Source organism: Podarcis vaucheri, assembly GCF_965113315.1.
Source record: "Podarcis vaucheri genome assembly, chromosome: 4".
Lineage (NCBI taxonomy): Eukaryota > Metazoa > Chordata > Lepidosauria > Squamata > Lacertidae > Podarcis > Podarcis vaucheri.
Window position 1 is genome coordinate 61604468 of NC_138762.1, and position 27992 is coordinate 61632459.

Consider the following 27992-nt stretch of genomic DNA (forward strand, 5'->3'; position numbering starts at 1 on the left):
AAAAAGAAAAAATTCTGCACTTGCCTACTCAAAATTAAGCACCATTGATTGTATTGGGATAAATTCTGGATGAGGAGACATAGGATTGTAACCTTAAAATAAGATTTCAGTTTAAGCCATTTTATTATAAAAGAGACACAATATTTTTAAAACCATTTTAAGAGCAATTATATCATTTTTACTCATGTAAGAGTGCTTAGCTTCAGCAGGATTATGTACCTTTTCTATTTTTCCACTTCCCTCAAAGATATAGCCCAGAACAGCCAGAAATGCTTTTGCATTAGCATATTATTGTCAAAAAGTTGAAACAAAGCCCAAAGGAATTTTCAGATCTGAATCTATAAAATGCATCCGCATCTTTAAAGGGTTTACATCATTATATGGCATTTTTGTTGTTGTTTAAAATGGTATTGCTGAAATGACTAAACAACTACTCTGTTGTTAAAAGTAGGTTTAGGAGGACTCCAGATTAGGCTGGGTGCATATGAATATAACCACAATGCACTTTATGTATATGTTCTGAAAAAATAGGAAAACATTGTTTCAGACTCCAAGATAGCATACCTGGATTTAAACTAGAAAATACCACAGAATGAAGCTGTTGATTCAAAGAACAGTCTAGAAGCATCCATGTCACAACATAAATAACTTGCAGAGTTAAGTAACTTAAATCTGATTAGTAGTTACCAAGTCTTAAGGTACTTAAATAACTAGGTTTAAAAGATTGACCTGCATCCATATAAATATCTTGCACTCACTGTAGGTGTTGAATTGTAAAGGCAACTTGAAGAAGAGCTAAGAGAACATGGTTTCTACTTGTTGAGGTTCTTTTAAATTAACTATATGTTGCTTTGAAAGGCAACTGCCTGAGATGGATAGTTAACTTGCACTGTCGTGCAATCTACCTCTCACTGAAGTCCATAAGAGAACTGTCTCTGGTTTTAAAAGGGATCAGTTCAACATACAGTGGGCACATTGCCCACGCATAGCAGGGCATAATAGAGCTGTGAGTTCATACCCTCTTGAGTGAGGGGATGGCCTGGAAGCAAAGCAAGTCTGGATGTGGTTACTGAATGGATGGCAGAGATCCCAAGAACCCCTTGTATGACATTTGTGTTCCAGGATATAAATGTACAAAATAAGTATGGGCCTGTCCCTGTGCACCACAGGGGGAGAGTGGGGAATACACTCCTGTCATCCCTGTAGTGAACTAGATCAAGCATACCCCCCACCCCTCCAAAAAAGATAATGTCAAGAATCATTTCATATACAGTTTGTGTGTTGCAAAATAGATGTTAGCATTAAATTCTAGTAGAGGCACAACATAAAAACCAGTGAAGTCCTTCTTAGTCAATATATTTGCTTATTTATTTTAGAATATACTCTACATCTGAATAAAAAAAGTTTTAAATAAATCTTCAATGCATGTACAACAGTGAGACCCTTTTATCTTTCCATTGAAATTGGGGTGCACATCAGTTAACTGGTTCCATCCTCTGCAACTGAGTATAAATAGTTCTTAAGTAGCACAATTGCAGCCTCATATAGACCAGTTCAATGTAATGTAGAAAGGTAAGTAACTTTACTTAAAGGAGAACAATAACTGTTCACCTCGCTTGTTAAAAAAAAAAAGTTTAATTAATAGTAATGAATGTACATCCTTGTGCGTTGGTAAAAAATAAGACGCCTGCAGATCTAGGAGCATGCAAAGAGAATTCTTAAGACTTTATATACATATATATTAACGTTACAAAAGTAGTGCAAAACATGAAAGAAGTGATGCAATCGCCACTACTATTGCCGCCACCACACATGTGCGTGCACACACAGTTTTCCAGTGATTACAAACACACTCTTTCAGTAACTGGCCTGGGCCACTGTACATCATTCAGAGTCCTCAGAATCTGGAAATATTATACTCGACTACCTGGTTATGCCTGCTACACCAGGCAGAGATTCATCACCCCGCCTCCATGGATGTTCAGCGTTGCCAACAGTAAAACCCCACTAGGATATGCCTAGCAAGAAAGCCAGTCCCTTCCGCCCTCACATTCTTCTCTCCTAGACACATACAATTTTACATCTGCTGTTATGCTCGCCACTGGCCCCCGAGATGCTCCTTCTCTGCTCCAGTTACAAAGCCACATAAGAGCATTTGCTTCTCTCGCACTCAGCACACACAAACACACACACCTTCTTCCCTAGCCCTTTACAAACTCAAACGTCCTCTGACTTTCTCACCCCGGCAGGCAGGCAGGCAGGCTGGCCGCGTCCTCCCCCTCCCGGGCTCAGTGTCCCCAGTTATTGCCTCCGATCTCCTGCTTGTACCGGTTGGTGAGCACGTTGGCCTTGCGCGTCAGTTTGGAAAGCACCGTGTGCAGTCCGCTCAAGTGGTAGTGAAACTGCTTCTCCAGGTCCTCCTCCACCTCCTCGTCCTCGGGGAGCCCTCGGCTAATGTCCACGGCGCCGGGGCCCCCGTTCAGCTTGTCCTTCTTCCGGCTCGCGGCCTCCTCGCTCGCCTGCTGCAGCACGCCCCACTCGATGTCGTTGCGGATGGACTTGAGCAGCACGTAGTGGCTGTACATGTCTCTGCAGGAGCAGTAGGCGCCGCCGTTGGGAGTCAGCGAGGCCTCCCGCTCGCCGCCGCCGCCGCCCGCGTCCAGCTCCTCCAGCAAGAGGGGCACGTCCCGCAGCAGGCTGGGCACCATCACCGTCTGGTCCATGTTGTTGACGGCCCCGATGAAGCGGTTCATGGCGTTGAAGAGCGAGTGCTTTTGGCTGTACGACTCGCAGATCTGCATCATCCTGGCGGCTGGCGGAGGCGCGGCAGGCCGAGCAAGACTTCGGGGAGCAGGAGCAGCTGCTCGGATGGGATCAAGGCGAGGCCCGAGTTTAAAAAGGCGCCAAACTGATGAAAAGTTGCTGCTTTCCTTTCCCGCCTTTGGTTTCCTTTCTCAGAGAAAAAAAGCGAGCGTGCCGGCTCTTTCTCCCCCTGGCGCAAGGTATCTCTTTGCCAAGGACGAAGCCGCCTTTCCGCCCAGCTTCCCAGTAAGTAGTTGCCGGCTGGAAGCAAGAAAGCCTCTGCTGCAAGGAGTGGCTGCGAAAGAGAACAAAAGATGGCGATTAGGACCAGCCCCGTGCCTTGCCCCAAACCCTCAGCAGCAGCAAGCCTCCCTCCGCTTCCCGCCCAGCTCCAAGCCTTTCTTTATGCCTCAGCCTCTTCTGACCCCAAGCTTGCTTTGTGTTCCGCCCCCCACCTTCTTAACGTTTAGAGCTGCGTTCAAACCCAGATCTTATTCCATCCAGGAGAGAAAATGGGATGTGGGCGAGGAAACCACTTGAATAAGCGTCTCCCTGCCCCCACCCACCCGCCAGATCCCATCAATGCAAGTACTTCCGCGGCTCTAGATCTCCGTTCTGAAAACCTCTGAGCTAATGGAAAGTGCTTCTGAGCAGAAGCAAAGAGCCTGAAAAACTGCCGTCTGCCCTCGGTAGAGTTGGCAATAGGCTCCTATCCGGAGAAGCTGGAAGCTCGGCATCCTCTTCCCTCGTTTGTTTCCGTTGCAGACCCCTTTCCCGCCAGACCCACCCCAGCCGCTTGCATAACGACACAGGCGAGCCTGCAAGAGGAAGCCGGCCGCGGCTCACTCCGGGTTTGCTCCCGCCTAAAGGGAACTGCCTTCCAGTCCCCCCGGGCACTCAGTAAAAAGAAAAAAGACTGAGCTGGATTGAGGAAGCTCGGCTCGTCAGCCGTGGCCGAGCCCCCTTCCCCGCCGCCCCGTCGACCTGACCCAGCCCCAGAAACAAGGCACCCAGGGGCGCGCAGCTGTTCGCCTGCAAGCCGGCAAATGAACAAAGCCGAGCCGAGGTGCGTAGGGCAGCGCGCCGCCGCCTCCCCACTCACTCACCGGGCTCGGAGCGGCGGCTCACACTGGCTGCGTCTGGCCGGTTCTGTGAGCGTCCCGGTGTCTCGCTTCTAGCTCTGCTCCCATGCTCTGAGCCAGCCGTATTTATAGCGTGTATGTTAAAACAAGGTGTTTCCAAGGGCCACCCCCTTGCAGTGAAGCGGGGCGGAGGAGGCGTCTCAGTCCGAGTGACCACATGTAACACCGGGGACGAGGCGGCGGCGGCGGCGGCTCCGCCTCTCTCCCGGCACCCAGGAGGGAGGGAGGGAGGGCGCTGCGCGTACCCGGCGACTGCTAGTGGCAGCCGGGGGAAGGGAAATGGTCGAGCATAGCCCCACACCCCACGAGGAGACCAAAGGAAAAGAAGGCAGCTCCGAGAGGCCCAGCTCGTATCTGGGGCGAAGGAGGCTCCACCGCCAGTAGCGGAGAAGCGGTACTAGGCATCGGCGCCGATTTGGGGCGAGATCATGCTCCAAGTCAGCGACAGGGTGATATCACCCGAAATCAATGACATGATGCGGGGTGCACACACTATTTGAATGGCAATGCCCATCAACTGGCGGGGCAGCCCCCTCAAATATTTTACTGGGGGGCCAAAGGGACCTCACGCCCTAGTAATTGGCTCTTATGATGCTGCAGATCACACTAGCAGTAGAGTTGGGGGTGCAGGTGGGGGCAGGAGTGACAGGCTAGTACAGCGGTACCTCTGGTTACGTACTTAATTCGTTCTGGAGGTCCATACTTAACCTGAAACTGTTCTTAACCTGAAGCACCACTTTAGCTAATGGGGCCTCCTGCTGCTGCCGCACCGCCGCTGCACGATTTCTGTTCTTATCCTGAAGCAAAGTTCTTAACCCGAGGTACTATTTCTGGGTTAGCGGAGTCTGTAACCTGAAGCGTATGTAACTCGGGGTACCACTGTACTTCTTTTGCCTCAAGTGGTGAAATAGGAAGTGCCCCGCCACATATCCACCCCTGGCACAGAAGCACGCCACCAACTCTATGGGGGGGGGGCATATGTGAGGACATGGCTGAGTGCCCCCCAATCTTGAGGGGCCAGGCCATGGCAGCAGCAAGTCTCATTTGGCTTCCCTGTGGTGGCAGAGGGCCCCACCAGGCCTCCATGCAGTGGCAGAGGGTAGAAGTCCGCAAAACAAAACAGGGGTGGCTTTTACGGGTCTGACCCTGTCCTGCTTCCTCTTAAGGCAGTATCCTGGCTGGTGCTGGCATGAAAGTAAAAGGTAGCTGGTGGATAAGGAAAGTCATATCAGTGCCAGATTAAACCCTTTGGAGGCCCCTAGGCAGGATAAAATTGAACTAAGAAAGTTTGATTGTAATGTTATTTTAAGATCATATCAATATTATTTTGTTCCATTGTCATGGGGTGTGGGGCCCATAGGCCAGTGCCTACTTTGCCCATTTGGTAATCCAGCACTGATTCATATACACACTCTCAACCTGGTCAGCTGTAGCCTCAGGTGGTGAATGCCCCCAAGATGCACCCCCACAGAGGCCCTGCCTACTTCTTCCAAGATGTTGCATTATTTTGAGTGAGAACACACCTCAAATGAGTGCTGATGGCGGTGCTGCCAGGAGTGAGTATGTGGCAGGGCATACTGTGTGGGTGGCAGTGGCAGCAGCAGGTATGGCAGCACTGGTGGTGGTGGTGGCAGCAACAGCAGTAGCGGGGTGGCACTTCCTTTTTCACCGCTTGAGGCACCATGCCTAGCACTCCTGCACCACCTACTCTGCTGCTATGACCGGCTGTGTCCCCCAGTGATGGAGAAGTGGTGCCAGAAATCAGCATCAGTTTTGGGGGAGATCACCCTGATTTCTGGCATTTTCTCGCCTGAAATTGGCACTCCACCTCATAGCTGGGTCTGCCCTGGTGGAGCATGCCATTAAGCCCAGCTGAGTGACAATGACTTTGGAGTAGTGAGAGGCCATTACTGCACCAGACTGAGCCCCAAACACCTCTCATTTCAGAAGTAAAGATGTCCTTTAATCCCAGACAAAAGGCCAGCTTGCTGTTCCTCCACAATTTCCTATCACAAAAAAAGGAGTCTCCAGAAACAGAATTCAGTTTATTTTTCTTTCCTGGGATCAATCCAGATAAGAGGCAGGGAAATGCTGAGCAGTCAGTGGGCGGTTTTGTTTGTTTGTTTTGTTTCATTCTTAATGTAAATGTGGAGACAGCTCTGAGGAGCCACTTAACCCTTTCTAGGCTGGAGCAATGGGTGGGGCAGCCGACTGGGGACCTCGCTAGGGACCAACTGCTTTTTTTGTTTGAGTTTCTAACTTTAGTCTAACAAGACTCTCTCTCCCCCCACCTCGGTCTCAGGAAAGCTCTGACCCTTTCCCACTGAGCCATTTGCTGGATAAAAATAATCCCCAGCTGCTTCCATCTCCCAGGGGAAAGATTTGGGGTGAAAGAGTGCAAAATGCACCAACATTGACTTTTCATCCTCACCTTACCCCAGACAAGAAAATATGAAAGAAGTCTCTGGCTGCTTGCAGGCAGGGCTTTGTTTATTTCATCTCTTATCTGTTCTTCACGTTAAGGTCACAGGGTGGCTTACAATAGAAAAAAACAAGTTAAGTGCAAATTCCACTATATTCTTATAGTCCAGGGATGGGGAATAGGAGCCCCCACCCTTGTTTTTGGAGTTACCATAACTAATAGCCTGGGGTGATGGGAGTAGTAGTCCAGCAGCATCTGAAGGGCCACAACTTCCCCATCCTAGTTTTGTTTCTTGCAGGTCCAGCAGCTTTAAATTCCCCCATCAACCCTGCATAGACCTATGCAGATTGTAGGGAGCAGAGAATTTTTATTAAACACAGACTACTCAGGTTTTCCATGGTAAGAAATATCGGTTGCAGTCAGTTAGCAGACAGTAGGGGTGTGGAGAGAGATGTACATTTTCTCATACATCCATATTTACTTGGAAGCAAGCCCCACTTAGTTCAGTGGGACTTAATACTCTTTGGGAAACCTGCTACTTCTCGAGCCCAGATGGAAGAAACGATACAATACAAACACCCCGGGGTTGCTGTTGTTTTTTGGGGTCGTCATTCTCCCTATAAAAGGAAGGTTGTAACGTCCCCACCCCAATCTGGAAAAACATGGCGAGCAAATTTCGTCCGATCCCTTTCTTACCCACGGGTGGGGGTTGAAATTGTGCTTTTAGTTTCTATTTGTATCTTATTGGCAGCCTAACTTGGCTTCTTATTTCACATTTGGCAGGGCTGCCAAGTACATCTGCCTCGACTTTCTACGACGGGAAGATCCCGGCAAGCCTGAATCATGTACAACTGGGCGTGCACTAGGTGGTTTTCCACGCCTCGGCTGCGTGAACACCACCCTCGGCCAAACTGGACACGCCGGTCCCGCGTGCTCCCCAAAGCTGCACACACGCGGCGCGCCGTCTGGAAGCCCCGTCGGAAGGACAAAAAAGGAGACGGGAGCAGTACGAAGCTGACACGGATCGGCGCGCGACGCCGCGAGGGGTAAAGGAGGACACTCGAGCACGAGCGCGCGCGCCCTAGAGCCTCGCGCGCGACCTCCCGGAGCCGACTCCCGCTCAAGTCCGAGAGCTAGCGGCCTGCCGGGATCACCCCACAGCCTCACCTCCAGCCTCAGCCAATCGGCTCTCGTCCTGCCTGTCATACTCCGTCCTCATATGCTAATAAGCAAGGCTCGGCGAGGCCCAATCAGAAACAACGCTCGCATTCTCTTTCTGCTCCAGCGCCCGTGGCAACAAAGGAGTGGCAGCTGAAAGAGCAGCATGAGGGTCTCGTGGCGGGGAGGGGAAGGGAATGGTAGCTGAGTGTGTTGCCCTGGCAACCTATAAACCACAATAAGCCAAGGCACCGGGACATAATGGGCCCTTATTTCCCGCACACTCTTACCGCGCTTCCTCTGTAAGAAAGGAACGGGAATAAACCTCTTATATTACTCACAGCCTCCTAGACTCATTTCATCATTATACACCCTCACATAAATCAATACCCACAAAAATACAGCTGGCATAAATGCTGGCTTACGTTATCTAAAGCAGAGTCAGTGCATCTGCAAATGTAAACGATTATGGTGGGAACAGTTGCTGTAGGCGTAAATTATCCGATGGGAAGTTCTCCTGCGCAAGCCCCATTGAAATAAATGGGAACTGCTGGCATATGTTCGTGAATTGTGTATTCCGTTTGTTATAAGTCCCTTCCAGGGCTGATTTTATTAGTTCGTTTATAGGCATTTATAACTTGGCCTTCACCATGGAGTCCCAAGGTGGGTTACACACAGCCCAATACAATTAAACCATGTAATGCATATATATTAAATGGTATTATTACCATTACTAGTGCTGTTATTTCATTATAACAGGGCTGGAGTAAAGAAACTTCCCAGTGCAGTATGCCCTTTTATTTGTGCCCATTTTGTTCCAGGAGGGGGGTATTGTAGATTTTGTGTAATAAGTCTAATAGAAAAAATAATAAACTGGAAAAAGCAGGGAAATAATTCAATGGTAAATCACAAGAGAATTCAGTTGGAATTGTGCAATGATGAGAGTAAACAATACAACTTTAGCAGCAAATTGCCAGAAGTTGTAAGAAATCTTTCAACACCTGAAAAAATGTTAGGTCATACTACTGACACAGAAGAGGGAACATCATATTCTGGCTATGTTTTATTCTATGTAATGACTGTTTAAGAATTACTATACTAGTATAAATATTTTTTATTTTCTCCCCCTAGCTGCCTACTAGACACCCACGCACACATACCCATGCAGTTTTCTTAACCATATATATATATATATATATATTGCAACAAATGTAGCAAAATAGGTACAGATGTAATATATAGCTTCATTATATGTATGTGATGGTTTATGAAAATCAGCATAGAGGCTTAGAGAGGGAAACAGTCAGGACTTTATTTTGTCTAATTCCTTATATCATGTTATTTCCCCCCCTAAGCAGCACATAGCTTAAATCTGCACATCATCAAAAGGGACTTGAATTTGGTTAGTTTCCTAATTCTGAAAAAGAACAAAAGTTGCAAACATATGTTTCTGATATGAAAATCAGCACGTACAAAGATTTTGTGGAGGCTCTGATGCCCGCTTGCTGCCCTCCTATAGTTGTGCAAAGAGTAATCTGTGTCCCAATGTCAACATTCTTTACCATCCATTTATCTTTTAACAGCAGTTCTTTGGGGAAAGCAGTGAGGAAGCTCACGTATTCATTACCAGATGAAGCATGGCATTCCCCAGAGATTGTTTTTAGAGGGAAGACTTTGAAGCGTGATGTTTTGTTAATGACTAAAGCGCAGGTACTGAAGGATATACTGAAGGCCTGTCTGCATAGGAACTTCCTGCACAAACACCCCATGAGATATATAGGGTACCGTACCTAAGAAATGAGTAGCATTATGCAAGTGTTAACCCCTAGGTCAAAAAGAAGAGTGCCCTTTATGGCTCAGGGCACACTCTCTTCTGCAGCCAGCTGAGAACACCTGTTTGCAATATCCTAAAAGGAACTAGCCCACACAGCTTCCTTGTGTAGGTTCCTCTTCAGAGGTACTAGAGGTGTGCAGCCAACCCATAATACCTCACAAGGGGATGGAGGCAATTCCCTGGATCCAAACAGCTCTCAGAGAGAGAGAGAGAGAGAGTGTTGTGGCTTCCTATGCCCAGAATGTTCCACTGCAGTGAATACAGAAGGAGCCTCCCTGAGGTAACAAACCCACTAGTCTTAAAATATGTGAGTTAGACTTGTGGCCTACCTCTTGTGGGTCCCAACAGCAGCCAGCTACCACATAAACCTTTGGTAAAATATTAAGAAACGTCCACAAAGGCATGTATGGGCTACATGTGGGTCTCGGACCTAAACAAAAAGTTGAATATTGTGCTAAGAAACAGTACTGTATTAGGGGCTGTGATCTGAAGGGATCAGTAGCTTCTCTGCTTTTCAAGTTCACAGCTGCTGACTCTATAATGCTGTCCACACAAGTATTGTTGAATCAGGTCGAGGGGGGAGGAAATAGATTCAGGGTGGATTAATAAAGAAATAATTTGTAATAAATGAGGAAATGAAATAGAATAGTGTACAGTCTGTTAAGCAATGGTCAGGTATCAACCTATTAGCCTTTCATGGCAAATGGACACTTTATAAAAGGCAGGTTATATTATAATTTGTCTCTGGGTAGCTAGAACCTATGTCTTTCCTTATTCTATACATAATTTGTTAGGAAGAAGCTACCTATTTTGTCAAATGCTGCCCTGCACTCCCTTTATTTTCCTGACACCCTTTACTCAAATGCCTTGCTCCTTAAAGTCTAGTTACCACTGCCACCGCCCAAAAAACTGGGAAAGAAATGTGTGTGTTTCAGCAAAGCTTTATCGTCAAAAGCTTAGATAGCAATGCCTGCCAGTGCCACTTCGAAATTAAAGGTAGTTATAGTTTTTTTTCTTTGCTTTTTAAAAGCTTTCCTACACATATTATGGCAGTGACACCTGTAAGGAAAAAATGAGCCCTCAAGTAAAGAAAACACATTTTTTCCCCTGGAAATATGACACAAGGCTCAAAGAAGCCTGAAAAGAAGGCCAAGAAACCCAGATTGATTTTTTCCGAATGAGGCCCATCTTCCCTGTTGAGAAGCAGTGGCCATTAAGTGTAACTTTCTTCACTTATCTATATTTTACAGACTTGTAAATCTGCAGAGTGTGAGAAGAACAGAAACTAAATGTGAACCTTCTTCTTTTCTCTCAGACTTCTATTTCTGTTATCTATGTAGGAGCCTCCAAAAGTAGCATTTTGTTGAGTTCACACCCTTCCCTTTTTTAAGGTTTGCAACGTACTCTTATGCCTCCCTCTTTTTGCAAACCACTCACCACTGTTAGCATTATCCTCACTTGACGTTCTTGACCTTTTTCTATTCTTTAACAGCACATTGCTCTACATGTCTACTCAGAAGTAAGTCTTCTTGAGTTCAGCTGGACCTATACCCAGGGAAGTGTATATAGGTTTGCCGCCTAAAACTGTACATTATAGAGTCTTTTTCTTCCACCTTAGGCGCCAGGTGTTGTAGGACTACAACTTCCACCATCCCCTTACCATTGGCAGTGCTGGCTGGGGCTAATGGGAGTTGTAGTCTAACAACATCTTGAGGACATTATGTTGGATACCCCGGCACTAGTACCTTTAAGCTTGCCACGTTAGGGGTTGCTGATTATGTTTCTTGGTGACTGTTAACAACATGTATCTACACTGCAGACTTCAACTGGTTTAATAGTCACTGTGTCCATGTGCGTAGCCAGGATTTGGGGGGGGGGGCAGGCCTTTTGTTGAGGGAGCAGAACCTCAGTTTGCTATGTATTTTTATGTATTTTTATTGATTTAGAGGGGACAGCTGCCCCTCCATCCCCCCCTCCCCCGGCTATGCCCATGACTGTGTCTCTTCACAGAACTCTGAGTACTATAGTCTTGTGAGGGCACTGAAACAGAACGTTCAGCTTCTTGAGCAAGCCTCACTTCCAACATTCTTTTAGACTTAGAGGATGCCTTGCAAGTTAAACTTGATTAAATTGATACAAGTCATTTCGGGAAGCTCACAATGAATCAGATGAGGCATCAAAGACCTTTGGAGTGAAATAGGATGCCCTTGCAACAACTTGTCCCTTCCTCCCACTCAGGAACCTTGTGGAAACAGAGACAGGCTGTGTTTCTCTCATGCAATTGGTGGGAGGCATCAGCACCACTGCAGGGGTGTGTTAAGTTTGTAAATCTGATAAGGCACTGGGAGGGCCTGGGGAAGGAAATGTATTAACTCCCCAGCTGCTGGGCTTGTTGTTGCTCAGGAGAAGGGTTCCTCCTCCTTTCCAAGCCTGTGGTGTTCAAGTTCCTTGTAATACCATGGACCAAGTCAGCTCTTTGTCCTTTGTCACACAGCCCTTACACTCTCCACTTGGAGGAACAAATTTATGCATTTAAGTTTGAGGTGTTGTAGTCTATACTGTGATTCCACCACCTCACTTTCATGGTGAGGTGTAGTCCCTGTCAGTGGCGTAGCGTGGGTTGTCAGCACCCAGGGCAAGGCAAGTAATTTGCGCCCCCTAACCCGTGGATTTGCACCCCCTAAACCGTGGATTTGCGCCCCCTAACCCTAACCCCCAGATGTTGCGCCCGGTGCAGCCGGCCCCCCCTGCACCCCCCACGCTACGCCACTGGTCACTGTAATAAAATCCCTGACATTGTATGATACAGGAACTGTCTCAAAAATACTGTTTTCCCTGATAGTGTCATGATTTTGTATAAATGCCTTACCACATGAAAATAAAGATGGAAATGTCCATATGCTGGATTTGCCATCTTCCAAGAAAATGGACCTATGTCTTTAATTTATTTTTCTTTTGCAAGCCTCAGTGCTAGTCAGGTATATATGCAGGCCACATCTAAGGTGGTTTCATTTGGCCCAGAGATGCAGATTTTATGGGAAACCTATAGTCCAAACCTATAGACCATGCAGCCCAGCCCTGAAAGGGCAATCTGTATGCAGAAGCCGCATTCAAGATACAGATCGCCTTGCTGGATGCACACACACAAAAAGAGATGTGTGGGACTGTGTAGAAAATAAATCCTGCACCCATTACATAGAATTGCACACACCGTAATCCATGCTGGTCTGCACGTATCTTCAGAACAAAGTCAACAAACTGCTTGGGAGACAGAGGCATTCAACCCAGTCTTCCTTGCTGTCCCCAAGAGCTGTCATAAGTTTAGTGATACGCACTGATGTAAGCATTTGTGGATTGAAGCTATGGGGATTAAAACAAATAAGTGGGGAACATGTATAAATCATTTTTGCTCTGCCAATACACAGATACTAAGTACAGTGGTACCTCAGGTTACATATGCTTCAGGTTACAGACTCCGCTAACCCAGAAATAGTGCTTCAGGTTAAGAACTTTGCTTCAGGATGAGAACAGAAATCGTGCTCCAGCGGCGCGGCGGCAGCAGCAGGAGGCCCCATTAGCTAAAGTGGTGGTTCAGGTTAAGAGCAGTTTCAGGTTAAGAATGGACCTCCGGAATGAATTAAGTACTTAACCCGAGGTACCACTATACAGAGCAGTTTTAGACTGCAATCCTAGACCATTCAATTCAATGGGATTTACGTCTGAGTACAATGTGTTAGATTAAACTGTTCTTTGAACATATTAAATTATATCTTTTACCCTTTCTTTGTTTTTTTACTTATTTCTTTAAAAGTAAAGATTTCACAATAAAACAACCAGCTGTCTGGTGTGTGGAAGGCAGCCTCTCAGAAACAGCAGGCATTTGGGAAGATCGCAGAATGCAGATCTCTGGAGAGATGACTTGAAGAATGAAATAAAGGCACTCACTAAACCATTTAGCCACCTCAAAGCTAAAGTACTTATAGCAATACCCACCCTAACCCGATGAGAATTTCACTGACACTTTCTCCTCCTTTAATCAGTTTCTAATGCAGTTTAGGTAAAGGTCCTTTACCTTACCTTTTACTTTTTAATGCATTTTCTTCTCTCATTAACAGGGGGGAAACCAACACAGAAGAAAATTTTTGCACAGCATTATAGTGAGTACAATTATGCTACTTTTGTTTCTGGCTTTTGATTTCTGTTTTGGTACCTTTATGAATTCTGAGTTGGGAGGAAGGGATTTGTGTAAAAATTTTAAAGGAAGAGCTTTCCTCTCTCTCCTCTTATTGGATAACTTGTGAATTGGTAAATGAGTTGGTGTTAGAGGACTAAATGATCCTGAGTAATTCGTCTAGGCTGGGAAAAAACGATTCACTGCCTCTAATACCATGTCATCCTGAGTGCTAGCGTGATCGTCACATTCTTGCCTTCTACTTCCTGATTATGACTGAGTGCCTTAGCCCGGGAGGAGAATTGCCTCATGCAGCGTGTAGCAAGAGAGCCTCCTGCTGGGCAAATATGGCGAAACATTTAGCACTGTGGTTTTATTATGCCAATCCATTGTGATTTAGTTTCTGCTCTTTAACAGTACTTATTGAAACTGGAAAGTGTTCCATCTTATACCACCATAATCTGTAGGCATCTTTGTGGATGTGGTATTGCCACATTCTAAAGTGTATCGATTTGAACAGAAGCAAATTTCTCTCTCTGCCTTAGTACTTCATAGAAATCACGCAAACATATGGTAGAGCGACTCTTTGTCCCTTCTCTTGGCTTGGCTTATTGGCGTTGTGTTTTTTGCTTGGTTACACTTTGCAGGATTGTATAACCCTGAGAATTTGATACATGAAGCTCAATAGTCTCTACATGCTGTTCTTGCTCGTTTAAGTACAGAGGAGATTGTGATATGCAATTCCACAATGCTTAAAAGATTAAAGGAAACCAAGCAGACTCACATCTCTTTAGATAAAGACCTACTGCACTTGCAACACCTAAAAACATAACATTATGTTAATATGGGAGCACCAGAAATAGCAGATTTTCATACACAATGCACAGCTACACCAGACCAGACAAAAAGCAAGGTAATGCTGAAACGGCATGCTGCCTCTTTGTCTAGGCTTTCTGCGGGATGAGGTTTGAAGCTGATTGGAATAACTTGCTTTATTTGTTCACCTGCTGCTGTGTAGAGTCTTATTGATGTTTTAGCCCCTCCCTGGGGGAGGGGACCCAAGACTCTCCAGAGGTTGGATTCCAACTCCCAGCAGCCCCAGCAGCTCAGGATCAGGATGATGGGAGCTGTAGTCCAGCGACACCTGGGTTCCCCATTCCTGTTACTTAGCCTTTAGAAAAATTATTAATGGTTGTTTTAAAGTTCTTGCCCTGGAATCATTTGAAGAAGGATCAGTTGTAGAGATGCTAAATCAATAAACCAGCCCCAGGTTTGCAGATAAATGGAAATAAATATCATTTGGAAGCTTCAGACCTCGCTTTGTCATCATATTTCATTGTAGTGGAGCAACTGTCCACCTGCAGAACACAGTTTGTTTCAAAGTGGCCACACAAAAAAGTCCACTTGAGGGCTTTAGCCTTTACATTTTTTCGATTGGCAGACTATGGGCCATCTGATGACACCTTCTTCAGGTCGGCACCTGGATTGGTGCTTTCAAAACAATTATCAACTTTTGAAGGTTTAAAGAGCATTTTCTACAGTGTCCCTGCAGTATGTGCCTTTGCTGGATGCTGCCAAATGTAAACAGTAAGGTTCATTAGATGCAGCATTCAGTTAATCTTGCCATTATGACATATGCTCATCTGGATTTGTAACAGAAGACATGTTTTAACCCAGAGAAAAGATGTACTTTTAAGGTGATAAGATACTTTATTGTCATAACAAAATAATCCTCAATAAACCTGGGTATTTTCATGTCTCTCATTAATATACAGAGATCCATACTCCTGGCGTGATGATGCAAATTACTGAAAGATGATATAGTAAATTCTGATGTATACATTAAAATGCAATACCTGTGACTCCAGAAGAGCCTTTAAGCTCTTTCCAGTCTCTAGCATGCATTCTAAAATACTTTATAAATCCACATTAAACTGACAAGAGATTTTACACTGATGTGGGCTTTTTCCTTATTGGAATTATTCAAGCTACTGTGTTTTGAAAATAGGAAAAGCTTGATACGTGTCAATAAACGGGACAATTTATTGTCCCTCACCTCCCAGTGCTAATCAGAGGGACCACAATGGAGGATTGACTTGAATCTTGAATCAGCATCTTTTATGCATGTCATTTTCACCTATACTTACACCTACAGCGTTGAGCTTTGTGGCGTTGGGGCTTGTACCCTTCATTGTGTCAGATAAGGTAATAATCTGAGCATTATCTAAATATAGGGGGTTGTCTTTAATCATCTCACCAGCTCAACTGTTTTATCTGAATCTCCCTCCTGAACAGATAAATCTAAATTGCACATTTTCTAAACCGCTTAGCTTAAGGGCAAATCTTGCAGGTATCCTCAAATGACTGTCTTGAATCTTTTGCACCTGTCTAGCACCATCTACTGTAACTTATTATATTGTCTTCAGTTTCTGTGGCAGCATGCTTATGATTGTTTCAAGATCCCACATAGTGTTGCTAACACTTCGTAAAAAGTGTGAAGTTTGTATTTGCTCACACAAGGGTAAAAGAAAAGCTAAATGACAAGTGTGTTCATCTTTTAGAAAAGGCAGTATGCATTCTGTATACTGTGGGCTGCTGTAGATTTGAGGCACCTTAATCTTCTGCATTGCCTCTTCTACAGACCTCTGGAAATCTGTAGGCTATGTACCATTGTCTGTATAAGAGTTTATTTCCCTCTTTGTCTTCAACCCAATTCACATGCTTAGTCCTCACATGGGACTTTATTACTGCAGATTTTCTGAAATGTGACATTTGAAATTTGCTGGCACATGAACATTGCTGAAGACATCATAAGCCAAGAGACTTTCATGTGGGGTAGTATCAGACATAGCTTTCTGTGAGCACTGAGAAGCAGCTGATTTTGCAGAGAGCTGTGCAGGGCACTTTGAGGTCCCAACAGTCACCTGGCAATTGGTGCTTGCAGAGAGGAAGAGCTTTGAAGCCCCAGCAATCAACTGATTATTGGGGCTTCCAAGTGCCACATACAACACAGAGTTTTGCAAGTGTTGCCAACCAGCCGATAGGCAGTGCCTGCAGCTCCGTTTTTGGCACAACCATATATTTACCTGCCCCACACCTGACATCATATATGGCATCAGGTGGAGGGCATGTGCATGTGGCTTGGCCGAAACAGCCTTATGGACCAAATGGGAGTGCCTGGTGGGCCTAATCAGATCTGTGGGCTGGAGGTTCCCTAATATATCTACTCAGATTTAAGTTGTATTGAATTGAAAGGGGCTTGCTTCCAGGTAAATAGGGTTAGGATTGCAGCCTTATTTGGTTACTAAATCACAGATAAGTAGCTGGTTTGTCCATTAACATGCAAGCAGGAAAGCCGACCAAGATGCTTCATTAGATCATAATGCAAACTTCAAGGACCCTAATGAAGGAGTAAATATTATTTTCAAAAGGATCAAATGGGTTCATGGAAGATAGCTATTAGCCATGATCACGCTGGGAACAGACAGTGAATGAGCTGTTGCCTTCATGCTTGGGCATATGTCTGGCCAATGTTGCTTATAGAATGCTGAACTAGATGGTGCAGTCCAGCAAATGCGCTCTAATGTTCTTTTTGATTTTTACATTGCCCAATCTGCTATAGCAAAACATATGCAAGGCTGTTCAGCATGCAGTGAGAGAGTGGGAGGTTGTGATTTTGAAAAGTAATATTGTATATTTGGGCAGGTTCATATCCTCTACTTTCTATAATCTTCTGGCTAGGTAGATTCCTCTTCTCTTGGAGAGATGCAGGATGAATTTGCTTAGATGTTATCAGGACAAGCTACTAGTTTTGATGTGATGTTTTTAATCCAGAGGTATGATTTCAAAAAGTATAGAGGAAGAAATAAGCATTTGCACTTCTCACTATGACTGACATCTCTAGTACCAAGGATATAGATCTCATTTGATAGGCATGCCTAAAAATGCTCTAGGAAATGAACAAGTAGCTGTGTGCATTTTCTTTTGTTTATATGAGCCAAGGAAGGATGGATGAGAAACTGATGGATGAGAAATTGATGGATATGTCCATTCTGGCTTCTCGCTGCTTCTTATTTTTCCATTTTCAAGTTCTTCACTTTTGTGCATGAGTTTTCAAATTTCCAGTCAGCCTTTTAGTACAAATTTCTCCTAACATACACATTTTGAAGCAGTTTCTTGTAATAGATGCATTTTTGTGCACATTATTTGCTTGGAGAACTGCATCACAAAAATTGGAGAAGTGTGAATTTTAAAGGATAGCTGTGCTTTGGTTCACGTGCCATTTCAGAAAGTGTGAAATGGGTAGGTTCATACTGAGATCCAAATCAAACCAAATATCTCCTCCATGGTAAAATGTTACATTATATGCACCCTAGCCATAAATGTATTATAATATGGATGAAGAAGACATTTTGAAGATACCATCACTTACAGAGGCCTGTTTGATGGCCATGCATGATGGTGGAATGTGCTGCTTTCAGAGCTATGGTCGGTCCAACTCCCTACTTTCTCTGCTTTTACCAAATATGTGATGGCACATCTTTTTAATTTCGCCTTTTGCATTTTTCCTAGTATTGCTGCTTGTAATGTACTTCATGATGCTCTGTTGATTTAACAGTGCTTATAATGCTGTTGTCTTGATTGTATTTATTTGCAGTACACTACTTTGGTTGGTTTACAGAAGGGTGGCAAAACTTGTTGTTGTTCTATCCTCACTATTCCCTAAAGATGCTGTTCAGAATCAGGACCCTTTTGAACTAGACAATTTATAGAACACAGCTTACTTACTTTGGCAAATTCTGGTACTACCTAAATAGGAACACATCTTTCAGTGGCAGATTAGCCTTGCTAAGACTACTCAGCCAGGCTTACATAATAGGTTCACCTGTCTTTGCTCAGATTTGTAGAACAGGTTGGATGCGAGCCCCTTTTTCTAAGGCACAGGCTATGCATTTTTCATTATGATCCCACAAGTAAGCCTTACGATTCTTTACTTGCCCATTCAAGCATGGTAATTAATTTGCTTCACAGTATATAGAGTATTATTAGCTCTTGTGATCACTTCTATGGTGGGCAAGTAGGTTCATCCAGCAAATAACCATCTTACTGTGGTCCCAATGGTGCTTCTGGGTGTCCCAGAAAGAACTACAGTATGCACATGATACAACCAAATATATGCAGGTTTTTCTGCCACTGCAGTGTTTTATAGCTGTCAGTGGATTTATCCTACAGTCCCAGCATTCAGTAAAAGATGTCTGGAGGAGATTGAAGACCACTCTTCCCAGGATTACCTTGCATTTGCTAGTTTAAAAATTATTGCAGCAGCATTTTTCATTTGTATGCATGGAGAGAACCTGGATTTGCTGTAAATTTGTATTTCAAAGCTGATTTCTTTGTCCAACATCATTGGCAGTTTACATTCCTTGTCCCATACCCACCCCAGATATGGGAGATGCTGAGGAAATTGAAATAAACATGGAATAAAAACATAATTTTGTTCAGGTGGGTAATAAATCAGATGGAGAAATAGTTTTACATGGGAAATGGAAAACATATGTTGTATTCCTTGAGCTTCATCCTTTTTAGTTTGCCGCTTATATGGTGAATCTGATGAAGGAAAACAAGAATATATATTACAAAGAAAATAATACAAGCACAGGTGCTCCTGTTCTAAACCTTTCAAATGGGCAGGAAAAACAGGGGTGTGGGGGTGACATTGAAAAATAGTGTATGAAACTTTTATAGCCATCTTAGCTGTAAAAATAGCCATCCTGAAATGGCAACTGCCTAGGGTCAAATGCATAGCCTCTTTTTGTTCCTGGAATGTATATTGAAACAGTTCTTGCCTATTCTCTGATTTCTCTTTGAACTAAATCTACCTATCCTGCCAAAATCTGAATCAATGTCACAGCAGCAGAGGCTAACTTTATTTACCCATGCCTCGCCAGTCAATTTCCATTCCTTACACACACACACACACACACACACACACACACACCAGTCTTTGAAAGGCTAAACCAGATGTGACAGAGTTCAGGATCTTTTTCCCTCAGACCTCAGTGTTTGTTTGTTTAATTTAAAGCAGTCTTGGAAGACTGTGATAGGGGAGTTAAAGACCAGTGGAAAGAGGTTGCTTAGGCATTCCACTGTCTGCATTTGTCTGCTAAAAGTCCCCCCCCCCCAGCAACTTAAGTAATTGTCTTGCAAGGGTCACTGCTGGCAAAAAGGGTCCACCCCATTGTAAGGGAAGAACTTCTGAACGTAAGACAGAAATGAGTAAAGCATAAATGTTGGCATGTCTACAGCCATTTCAAATGTGTCTGTGTAGAATACCAAGGCAGAACACAGTCAGACATCACAACACTTTTTAAAAAGAAGGATAGATCATGGGTATAGTCACCTAGGGACCCAGGTGGAAGTAGTGGTGCCATGGACCCCTTTTTTGGCAGCCATGTTCCAGCAGGGTCAGCTTCCTATGTGAGGGGAGGCAGACTCAGTTGGCCTTCAGGCAATGGTTTTTCCACTTGTCTTGCCCAAGGAACCTTTAGAAGGGAGTTGTTGCCATGGGCATTATGTGTACAGTGGTACCTCGGGTTACATACGCTTCAGGTTACATACACTTCAGGTTACAGACTCCACTAACCCAGAAATAGTGCTTTAGGTTAAGAACTTTGCTTCAGGATGAGAACAGAAATCGTGCTCTGGCGGCGCGGCAGCAGCAGGAGGCCCCATTAGCTAAAGTGGTGATTCAGGTTAAGAACAGTTTCAGGTTAAGTACAGACCTCTGGAACGAATTAAGTACTTAACCTGAGGTACCACTGTATGTTTGTTCTAATGAGCTGAACAGAGTGAAAGCTTATGAGTCATGGGGGTGTGAAGAGTGTGTGTAAGACCTTAACAGTGCTTAGTTTATTTTTTGGTTATGTTGTTAATATTTTTTTATAGATTATAAATGCTGTATTGATTTGTCAATCATATAATATGACTTTTGCTTTAACTGTGATGTTCAGCTTTCTGGGGAGTAGATTGGTAAGGTGCTGAGAAATCTTTAAAAATCACAAAACAACACTTTCAGGAAGCTTTAGGGAAAACTTTCGTTCTGGAAGTTAAAGTGTATAATCTCAGACATGGGTGTGAGGCAGCATGGTGTGACTGTCATGAAGGGACCTTGCATTTCAAAATTTGCCACCGCACTACTGGGACAGATCAACCTGAAAGGTGTGTCAAGCCTTCTGCTGATTGGAGCAGACAGGAGACACGAAGAAGTTAACCATACAAATTTACCAGCAGATAGGTTGTCAATAATGGGTGGTTGCTACACTCCTTCTCCTTTTCAGCTAATACTAAGAAAGCCATTATGAGTTGGATGAGGGCTAGCAAATGGAGACAATAAAGCAGACAATACAAAGGTTCTCCTGGTCAGCAGGGAGATGGACTCAGAATAGGGATCAATTCTTTTTGAGATGGGATAATACTCCCCTCTCCTGTCCTTCAGCACTAAAGACTCTTCCACTGGTACTAAAATAAGCAAACTTCCAGGGCATGTGGCACCCACAAGAGGACCTCGCTTGATGACCTAAAGGCTTGAACATGATGATCTTGGAAAAGGAGGTCTCACAGGGAAGCAGATCCCAGGCTGTTCAGGGCTTTACACTTCAACAGCAAAACCTTAAATTAATCAGAAAGCACATTTTAAAATGTTAATTAAGACAAGTACTTAAAAAACTGCAGATGGCAGGTGCTTCCTTAGAAAAAGCATTCCCTCTTCTCTCTCCCACAGGAGCAAATGCTTCTTTTGAGATGGTGACTGTGGTGACACATGCATGCATCATCTGAAAACAATGAAAGTCTGCCTTTTTCTTAATACCTATTGCTTTAAGTCATATGCAAATTTATATCAATTTGATTAATTAATCACTTTAAATTCATTTGATTAATTGACTAAGATTTCTTAATTGGGTGATGGCCCTGCTTGCAATGGTGTGAAATCTTTATATATATATTTTAAAAAATTGTAGGAAGCTTTGCACGTGAGCAGTCTTCAAATTACTATTTTTCCAAGCCTGTGAAAATATTGTTCTTCAACGTGTGGGTAATGAAAATGCTGTGGGGAAATGGCTTTTGACAACTCACCATGGTAAAAACACAGCACCAGTTCATGCGTTTGAGGCCAGTTGCAATGCCCTGGTCAGGGTGATGACACAACAGGAACTTTTCCCTGACTTAGAGGAGGGCACGCCAGACACAGAGGAGGAATGTTGAACCATTTTAAAGAGAATGGCAGTTGTGACTGTTGGAGATGGCTGAGGGAAGAAAAAAGCATAAGAAAGAAGCTTGTGGAAGCAAAAGCAGGAGAAAGAAGAGCACTGCTGCGACGGGCCAAAGGCCCATTGAGTCCAGCATCCTCTTTCCCACAGTGACTACTGCCATTTAGATACAAGTGGAAAGCCCACGAGCAGGGCATGTTCCCTAGCAAGTGGTGTTTAGAAACATAGGCTGCAGAAACCAGAAGGTAGATGCAGCCATCCTGACTACTTGCTGAGTTGATAGACGGGCCGTGTATTTGTCTAATTCTCTCTTAAAGCTGTCAAAGGTAGAGGCAGCAACCACATCTTGTGGCGACAAATTCCACAAATTATCCTGAAAAGTCAATGGGCAAGATAGAGAAGAAAAGGAAGGCAATGACTAAAAATGAAAGGCTAAGCAGCAGCCAGCCCAGCACAAACAACAGCCAAGGTATCCAGAGGCGGAGAGAGTATGTAGGAGAGAGACTGGGTCTAGGAACATAAGCAGATCCCTGATGGATCAAGATCAGCATCAGAGTGGCCAATCAGATGGCCATGGGAAGCCTACAAGCAGAACATGAGCTTTTTAAAAAAGCAGCCTTCTCCCCACTTGTGATTTGCAGCAACTGGCATTCAGAGGCATACTACCACCAACAGTGGAGGTGGAGTGTAGCCATTGTGCCTTGTAGCTATTAATAGCCTTACCCGCCATGAATTTGTCTAATCCTCTTTTAAAGCTATCGCTGCTGGTGGTCATCACAAAATCATGTGGGAGCAAATTCCATTACAAAGTTACTCACAATCTTGGCTCTAGTTATATAGCATTTGTGTGTAGGGAAGATATTTGATTTTTACTGTAAACCTATCCCTGCTCTCATGTAACTCAAGAAATATTATAGAAATTATTATTAGTTTGGTTTACTTTAATAATGGCCCAGAGAGGGACTTTTCATGAATGTCAAACCCTTTTTTGGTATAAGTATCCCCCCTCTCAAAGTATTTTTTTTTATAATAGGCTGCTCCTAGATGGGATGAACCTCCTGCCATAGCCTAAACTGCCCTATTGACCAGGACTCCTCTTCTCAGCCCAGTCCTAAGAAAAAAGTAAGCAAAGAGAGAAGCTTTGGGTTTTACTCTCCCAAAGCTCAGAAGGCAGAGTGTAGCAAAATCTTAGGAAATATCCCTATAATGCAGGGGTAGCTTTTACCAGTGTGTTGTAGTGGTTAAGAGCTGTGGACTCGTAATCTGGTGAACTGGGTTCGCTTCCTTGCTCCTCCACATGCAGCTGCTGGGTGACCTTGGGCTAGTCACACTTCTCTGAAGTCTCTCAGCCCCACTCACCTCACAGAGTGTTTGTTGTGGGGGAGGAAGGGAAAGGAGAATGTTAGCCGCTTTGAGAATCCTTCGGGTAGGGATAAAGCGGGATATCAAATCCAAACTCTTCTTGCCAAAATACAAAGATTTTTATAGAGTGGGAAGGGGAAGACAAGAATTGCATGCACAGATGAAGTAAGTAAATGTAATTCCGCTAGCTACATGTTACTTGCTCGAACAGATTTTTGAGTTTGGAGCGTGTGCAGAAAGTGGCCTTTATCTATTGGGTGGAGAAAAAGAAAAACCTTTAACATATTCCAAGAAAAATGTCACCTGCTGAATTTTGGCTCAGCTCTAATAAATACATAGTATGCTATTCACCACAATTATCCTCCCACCATAATATCCATTCTTGTGTGGTTTATAGAGGGCTTGTCCTGACTTAAGAAGGCTATGGCTCGTGTCCAGTTTTCTCCTAGAAAGACTCATCATACTTAGGGGGTTTAAGCCCATTCATTGGCCAATAATAATGTTCAGTTGAATATTATAGGCACAGCATACTCTTGATGCTTGGAACTCCCCTGTGACCCACCAGCTAAACTGGTTTGCAGAGTTACTCACCTCAGTGAACATTTGCTCTGAACTGCTGAGATTTCCCCATGCAGCTGAATAAATATAATTGGTAAGTGCACTTCTCTAGAGTACATTACATTCTGTTCCTCTTTTCTGACGTCTTGCTCTCTGAAGCATGGGGTGGGGCTGCACAGTGAAGGACTTTCACAAAATAAAATAAATGACAGTAATGCAAGCTACAGAGAGGCTCCAAGTGAGAGAAAATCCGCAATGCTCTTTGAAATGAAGGGAGATTTCTGCATTTAGTTGAATGAAAGAATGTGTATGCTTTACCACTGAAAAATGTGAAATTTTGAAGTATGGTAGTCTTGGAAGCTGTGTTTTTTTTTACCCATGTAGTTTTAAATAAAAAATGAGCATCCATTCTAGCAACTGGAGAAGTCCTATGGTTCAGTACTTCCATGATGCTGAGCGGCATTAACCTAGGACCATAAAATCACTCAGGAAGGCACTGAATAAAAATGAATGCCTAGCAGAAAAGAACCAAGATTAGAAGATTCATGGGAAGGAGGCAACTGAGTTTGCACTCAGTCCTGCTGGAGTTCATAAAAGGACTAGAGTATGTATTATGTACATCAGGGTTGGTATCCTGCAGGAGCAAGTTATAGATAGGTAGCCGTGTTGGTCTGCCATAGTCAAAATAAAAAAAATTTCTTCCAGTAGCACCTTAAAGACCAACTAAGTTAGTTCTTGGCATGCACACGAAAGCATGCTACTGGAAGGAATTTTTGACTGCAGGAGCAAAACATGAGTGTGGCAACTGACTTCTACTGTGCTACTGACTTCCCTTGTGGGTTTAGCTAAGTCACTTTAAATTAATTTCCAAATTGGGCAGACAAGGTTTTCCAGTGAATCATGTTTTTGTTTCAGAGTTCCTTTGGCCCTCACTGCAACTTGTATTATCACATGTTAGAAAGGAAAGGATGGGGATTTACTGGGCTAAGGCAGCAGCAGAAATGAAGCAGTGGGGTAGGGTGGCTGGGGAGGAGCTCAGTATGCCCTGGGGTGTAGGTGGAAAGAAGTTTTTGAGATGGAAAAACAATTATGCTGACTCTCATAACCCTTTATAGATTTGTTTAGATATTTCTGCCATGGGTTGAAGTGTTAATGTAAGAAACTATCTCTCAGTCTGTGAAAAAGGAAGCACCTAGAGACTTGGGGTGGAGTCAGGACATGTGTTGATTGAGAAGGCCTGATACTTAAGCTGATCTAACTTTATTTGGAAAGCAGTGAAGATAGAGGTGAATACCTAGCAAAGTAGAATGCCATGGTTAAAGTCACAGGAGCCAACTCCTAGGGACCGAGCCCCCACAAAATTGATGAGCATCGTCATTCAAATGGTGTGTGTGTGTGTGCACCGTGCCTTGTGATCAATTATGCGGGGCAGGGCTTACCTTGCCCCACCCCCCAATATTTTATTCAAGTTGGCACCTCTGGTTAAAGGTCACAGGGTAAAGCACAAGCTGCAGTATGAGCTAACATTGCTTTCTTTTCCTGTCCATCTGGGCTGATACGTAGCAATGGAAGAGAGATTAAACATCTATACACATCCATTCCTAGCAGAGAAACTATAATAACTCACCCAAAGCTATGGGTCCTACTCATAATACAAGTGATAAAAATTGATTATCCATTCCTACTTGTTTCATGGGCCATGGCTGTTTTTTCACTGGGATCGTAAGTTGGTTTATACAGAGGGAGCTAAAATTATTTAAGCAGCAGAGTTGAAGCAGAGTATATGCTGCCCATAAAGATGATCTCAGGCAGTTGCAAGGAGTAACTTTTGATCTATGGAAGCAGTCCTGATCAAGGCTCATTTGATTTTAAAGAGAGAGTTGCAAAGCTCTTCCTGTGTGCTGACACAGCTGCAGCAGGGTTTTTGTTGTGTGTGGGGTTTTTTTTTTGCCATCTTTCAGTGGTGATGCTGTCAGAACAGGACTTTGGGCTGGAAGTCCAGGGCCACACTTCTTTAAGCAAAAAATATGAATCAGGACCTTTCCAAAAGATGTGGAGGGATTCTTATAGGAATAGGTCTAGACTACTTACAATCTCCAAAATCAAGATCAGAACTTTAATGACGCCTAGAAGCTAGTACAGTTTATATACATAGATCTAGTGTTGTAAAGTTCTAATATCTCAATTTTAGTACAAGGTGGACTGACATATTCTGCACCAGCTGCAGCATTAGAATAGCTGGGGCAGGGGTAGCCACTGGGGAAGTGTGATTTGGAGGCAGGGAAAGGACTAAGCAGAATAACCCACTCCCTCCACTCCCCTGCTGCTTTCAAAAGCTGCTTTTCCCATTCTAAATGGGCCATGGGGAATAATGGTGTATTACTACCATGGTATGTAGGAAGTTTTAAGAAGTTGGGTTTGAATGCCTCTATCTCCTTTCTTCCTGTGTCTTGACTCTGGCATGGAAAGAATGGTGCTTACTGTGTGAGAGAAATTAGTGACTGCCGTTATTCAAGCCAGCTTAATTATCTGCACGAATTAAGAACTAAATACTGAACTATTTAGAATATAGAAATACTCCTAAATAAATATTTTTTTGCCAGTGGTGGGGACAAGCAATGAAAGGTGCCTATCCATAATTCTATGTGCATATGATATTCAAAAATACACTGCAGAGCCCTGGACAGAGTTGCCCACTCCACACACAGGTCACCCTTGTAGCTGTGTCTTCAACTTGAACTGCTAACTTGGGGCATCAGAGGCAAGTATTACCTGATTCTTGCAGATCACATCACTGTGAAAGGGGCCACTACAGGGCCCAGTTGTATAATTCGTAGCCCTAGCCTTAAACATTTCAAAACAGTGCTTCTGAAATTACACTTATTTGTGTCTGGTCCTCCAATGGGTTATGCAACATCAGGCAGGATACAAAAGGGGGGGACCCCATCATATTGATAATAAAATTATAATGAACCAAAGAGCCAGATTTTCCAGGGTTTTCAGCTTGCTGAGAGTTAGAAATGAGGTAATGGGGAGGGCAGGTAGGGACCTGGAGGATGCAATAAGAGTCAGATGCAATGGGAGGGGGGAGTGGTTGCGGAGGAATAGATGCTCAGCAGGTATTTATGGGCACAGATGATCTACGTTTAGAATGAATTCAATTCATGAAGTCTGATATGTTGCCTAAAGCGAAATTATAATTATTTTCCTCCAATGAGTAGTAGGGGGAAAGAGGGTGGGGAATAGGTATGATAAATTGGAGAAACCATTTTTTCCAAGTACTGAAAAGACCATAATATCAAAAGCCAATTAAGGTTTTACCCTTGGATTTCAGCCTAAGAACTTGGACCAAGCCCTTTTCAAAGCATTTCAAGTACTAAATGGTGTCCATTAATGTTTGATGGAACAATCACATTTCTGATATATATTTAAGAAGGTGAAGTGATGGGCATTACAAAGTCTAAAAGGAGCACATGATAGAAAGAGGGCTTTTTATTTTATAAACCCCATAATTAAGACTTTGTAATAATGCCATCCATGTGCCCATGAATAAGAAATCTGAATTGTGTACAAACAGAAATTCCAAAATGTAGTACAGAAACAAGAAGTGAAAAATGGCACCATTTTGCCATCTAGTGTAGAAGGTTGATACTACAGGTTAGTATTAAATGCTGTGTGCAATTAATTCCCACACAGTATCTTGAAAGCTTTAATTCCCTACTGCTACCTAGTATTCATTTTACTGATGAAGATTTTAATGGGAAGCAGAGAGTTTCATTGTATAGCGAAAATTACAGGAAGTGCAATTTCCCCCTCCCCACCGCTTACATCCATGTGCAAATAAGGAAGCCACGATAAATATTTGATGGCTAATGGCTGTACAACCGCCATCTTATAAACCTTATCTTACTTGCAAGTGGTTCCACATTTTAGTGGTGAGGGAGGAAGAAGTCATCTGTGCAGCTTTGTGACTCATTTGAAAACCCTCTATTTAGCTCATCAGACACTTCCTAAAAGAGGCTGTTAATAGCCGTATTTAGTCTTACTCACATGTCAGACCATCTCTGAGGAGCCATTCCCCTGTCATGCGCTATTCGCACCTGGCACTTGTATGTTCACCATAAATATCTGCAGGAAAGGAGCCTCTGTAGGTTCACCTGTACTTGCAAAGGCTTTCGTTCAATTTGGTTCCCTGCTTTACATGCAAAGGCTCTGCCTCTGCAAGCATTCACGACGCATGCACAGATGCCAGGTTGGGGCTGCTGGTTATGTGCAA

At 43.8% G+C, this 27992-nt stretch overlaps 1 protein-coding gene and 2 long non-coding RNA genes across 3 annotated transcripts; 1 reads left to right on the plus strand and 2 right to left on the minus strand.

The window, feature by feature from the left end:
- Positions 1-1343: 1343 nt before the first annotated feature.
- On the minus strand, positions 1344-4089 carry MID1IP1 (MID1 interacting protein 1). The gene is made up of 2 exons (XM_082221460.1): positions 3909-4089; positions 1344-3097 (listed from the first exon to the last, which is right to left on the minus strand). Exon 2 carries the CDS (start codon positions 2802-2804, stop codon positions 2289-2291), a length of 516 nt encoding a protein of 171 aa, XP_082077586.1. The 5' UTR covers positions 2805-3097; positions 3909-4089; the 3' UTR covers positions 1344-2288.
- On the plus strand, positions 3258-8080 carry LOC309531778. Its single transcript, XR_014219449.1, has 2 exons — positions 3258-3868; positions 7150-8080. It is a non-coding gene; the product is annotated as an uncharacterized lncRNA (long non-coding RNA).
- Positions 8081-19010: 10930 nt separating this feature from the next.
- On the minus strand, positions 19011-27962 carry LOC309530832. Its single transcript, XR_014218926.1, has 4 exons — positions 27767-27962; positions 21663-21832; positions 19930-20071; positions 19011-19136 (listed from the first exon to the last, which is right to left on the minus strand). It is a non-coding gene; the product is annotated as an uncharacterized lncRNA (long non-coding RNA).
- Positions 27963-27992: the final 30 nt, after the last annotated feature.

Coding starts and splice junctions, on each gene's coding strand:
- MID1IP1 (XM_082221460.1), bottom strand. CDS start 2,804: ATGATGCAGATCTGCGAGTCGTACAGCCAAAAGCACTCGCTCTTCAAC.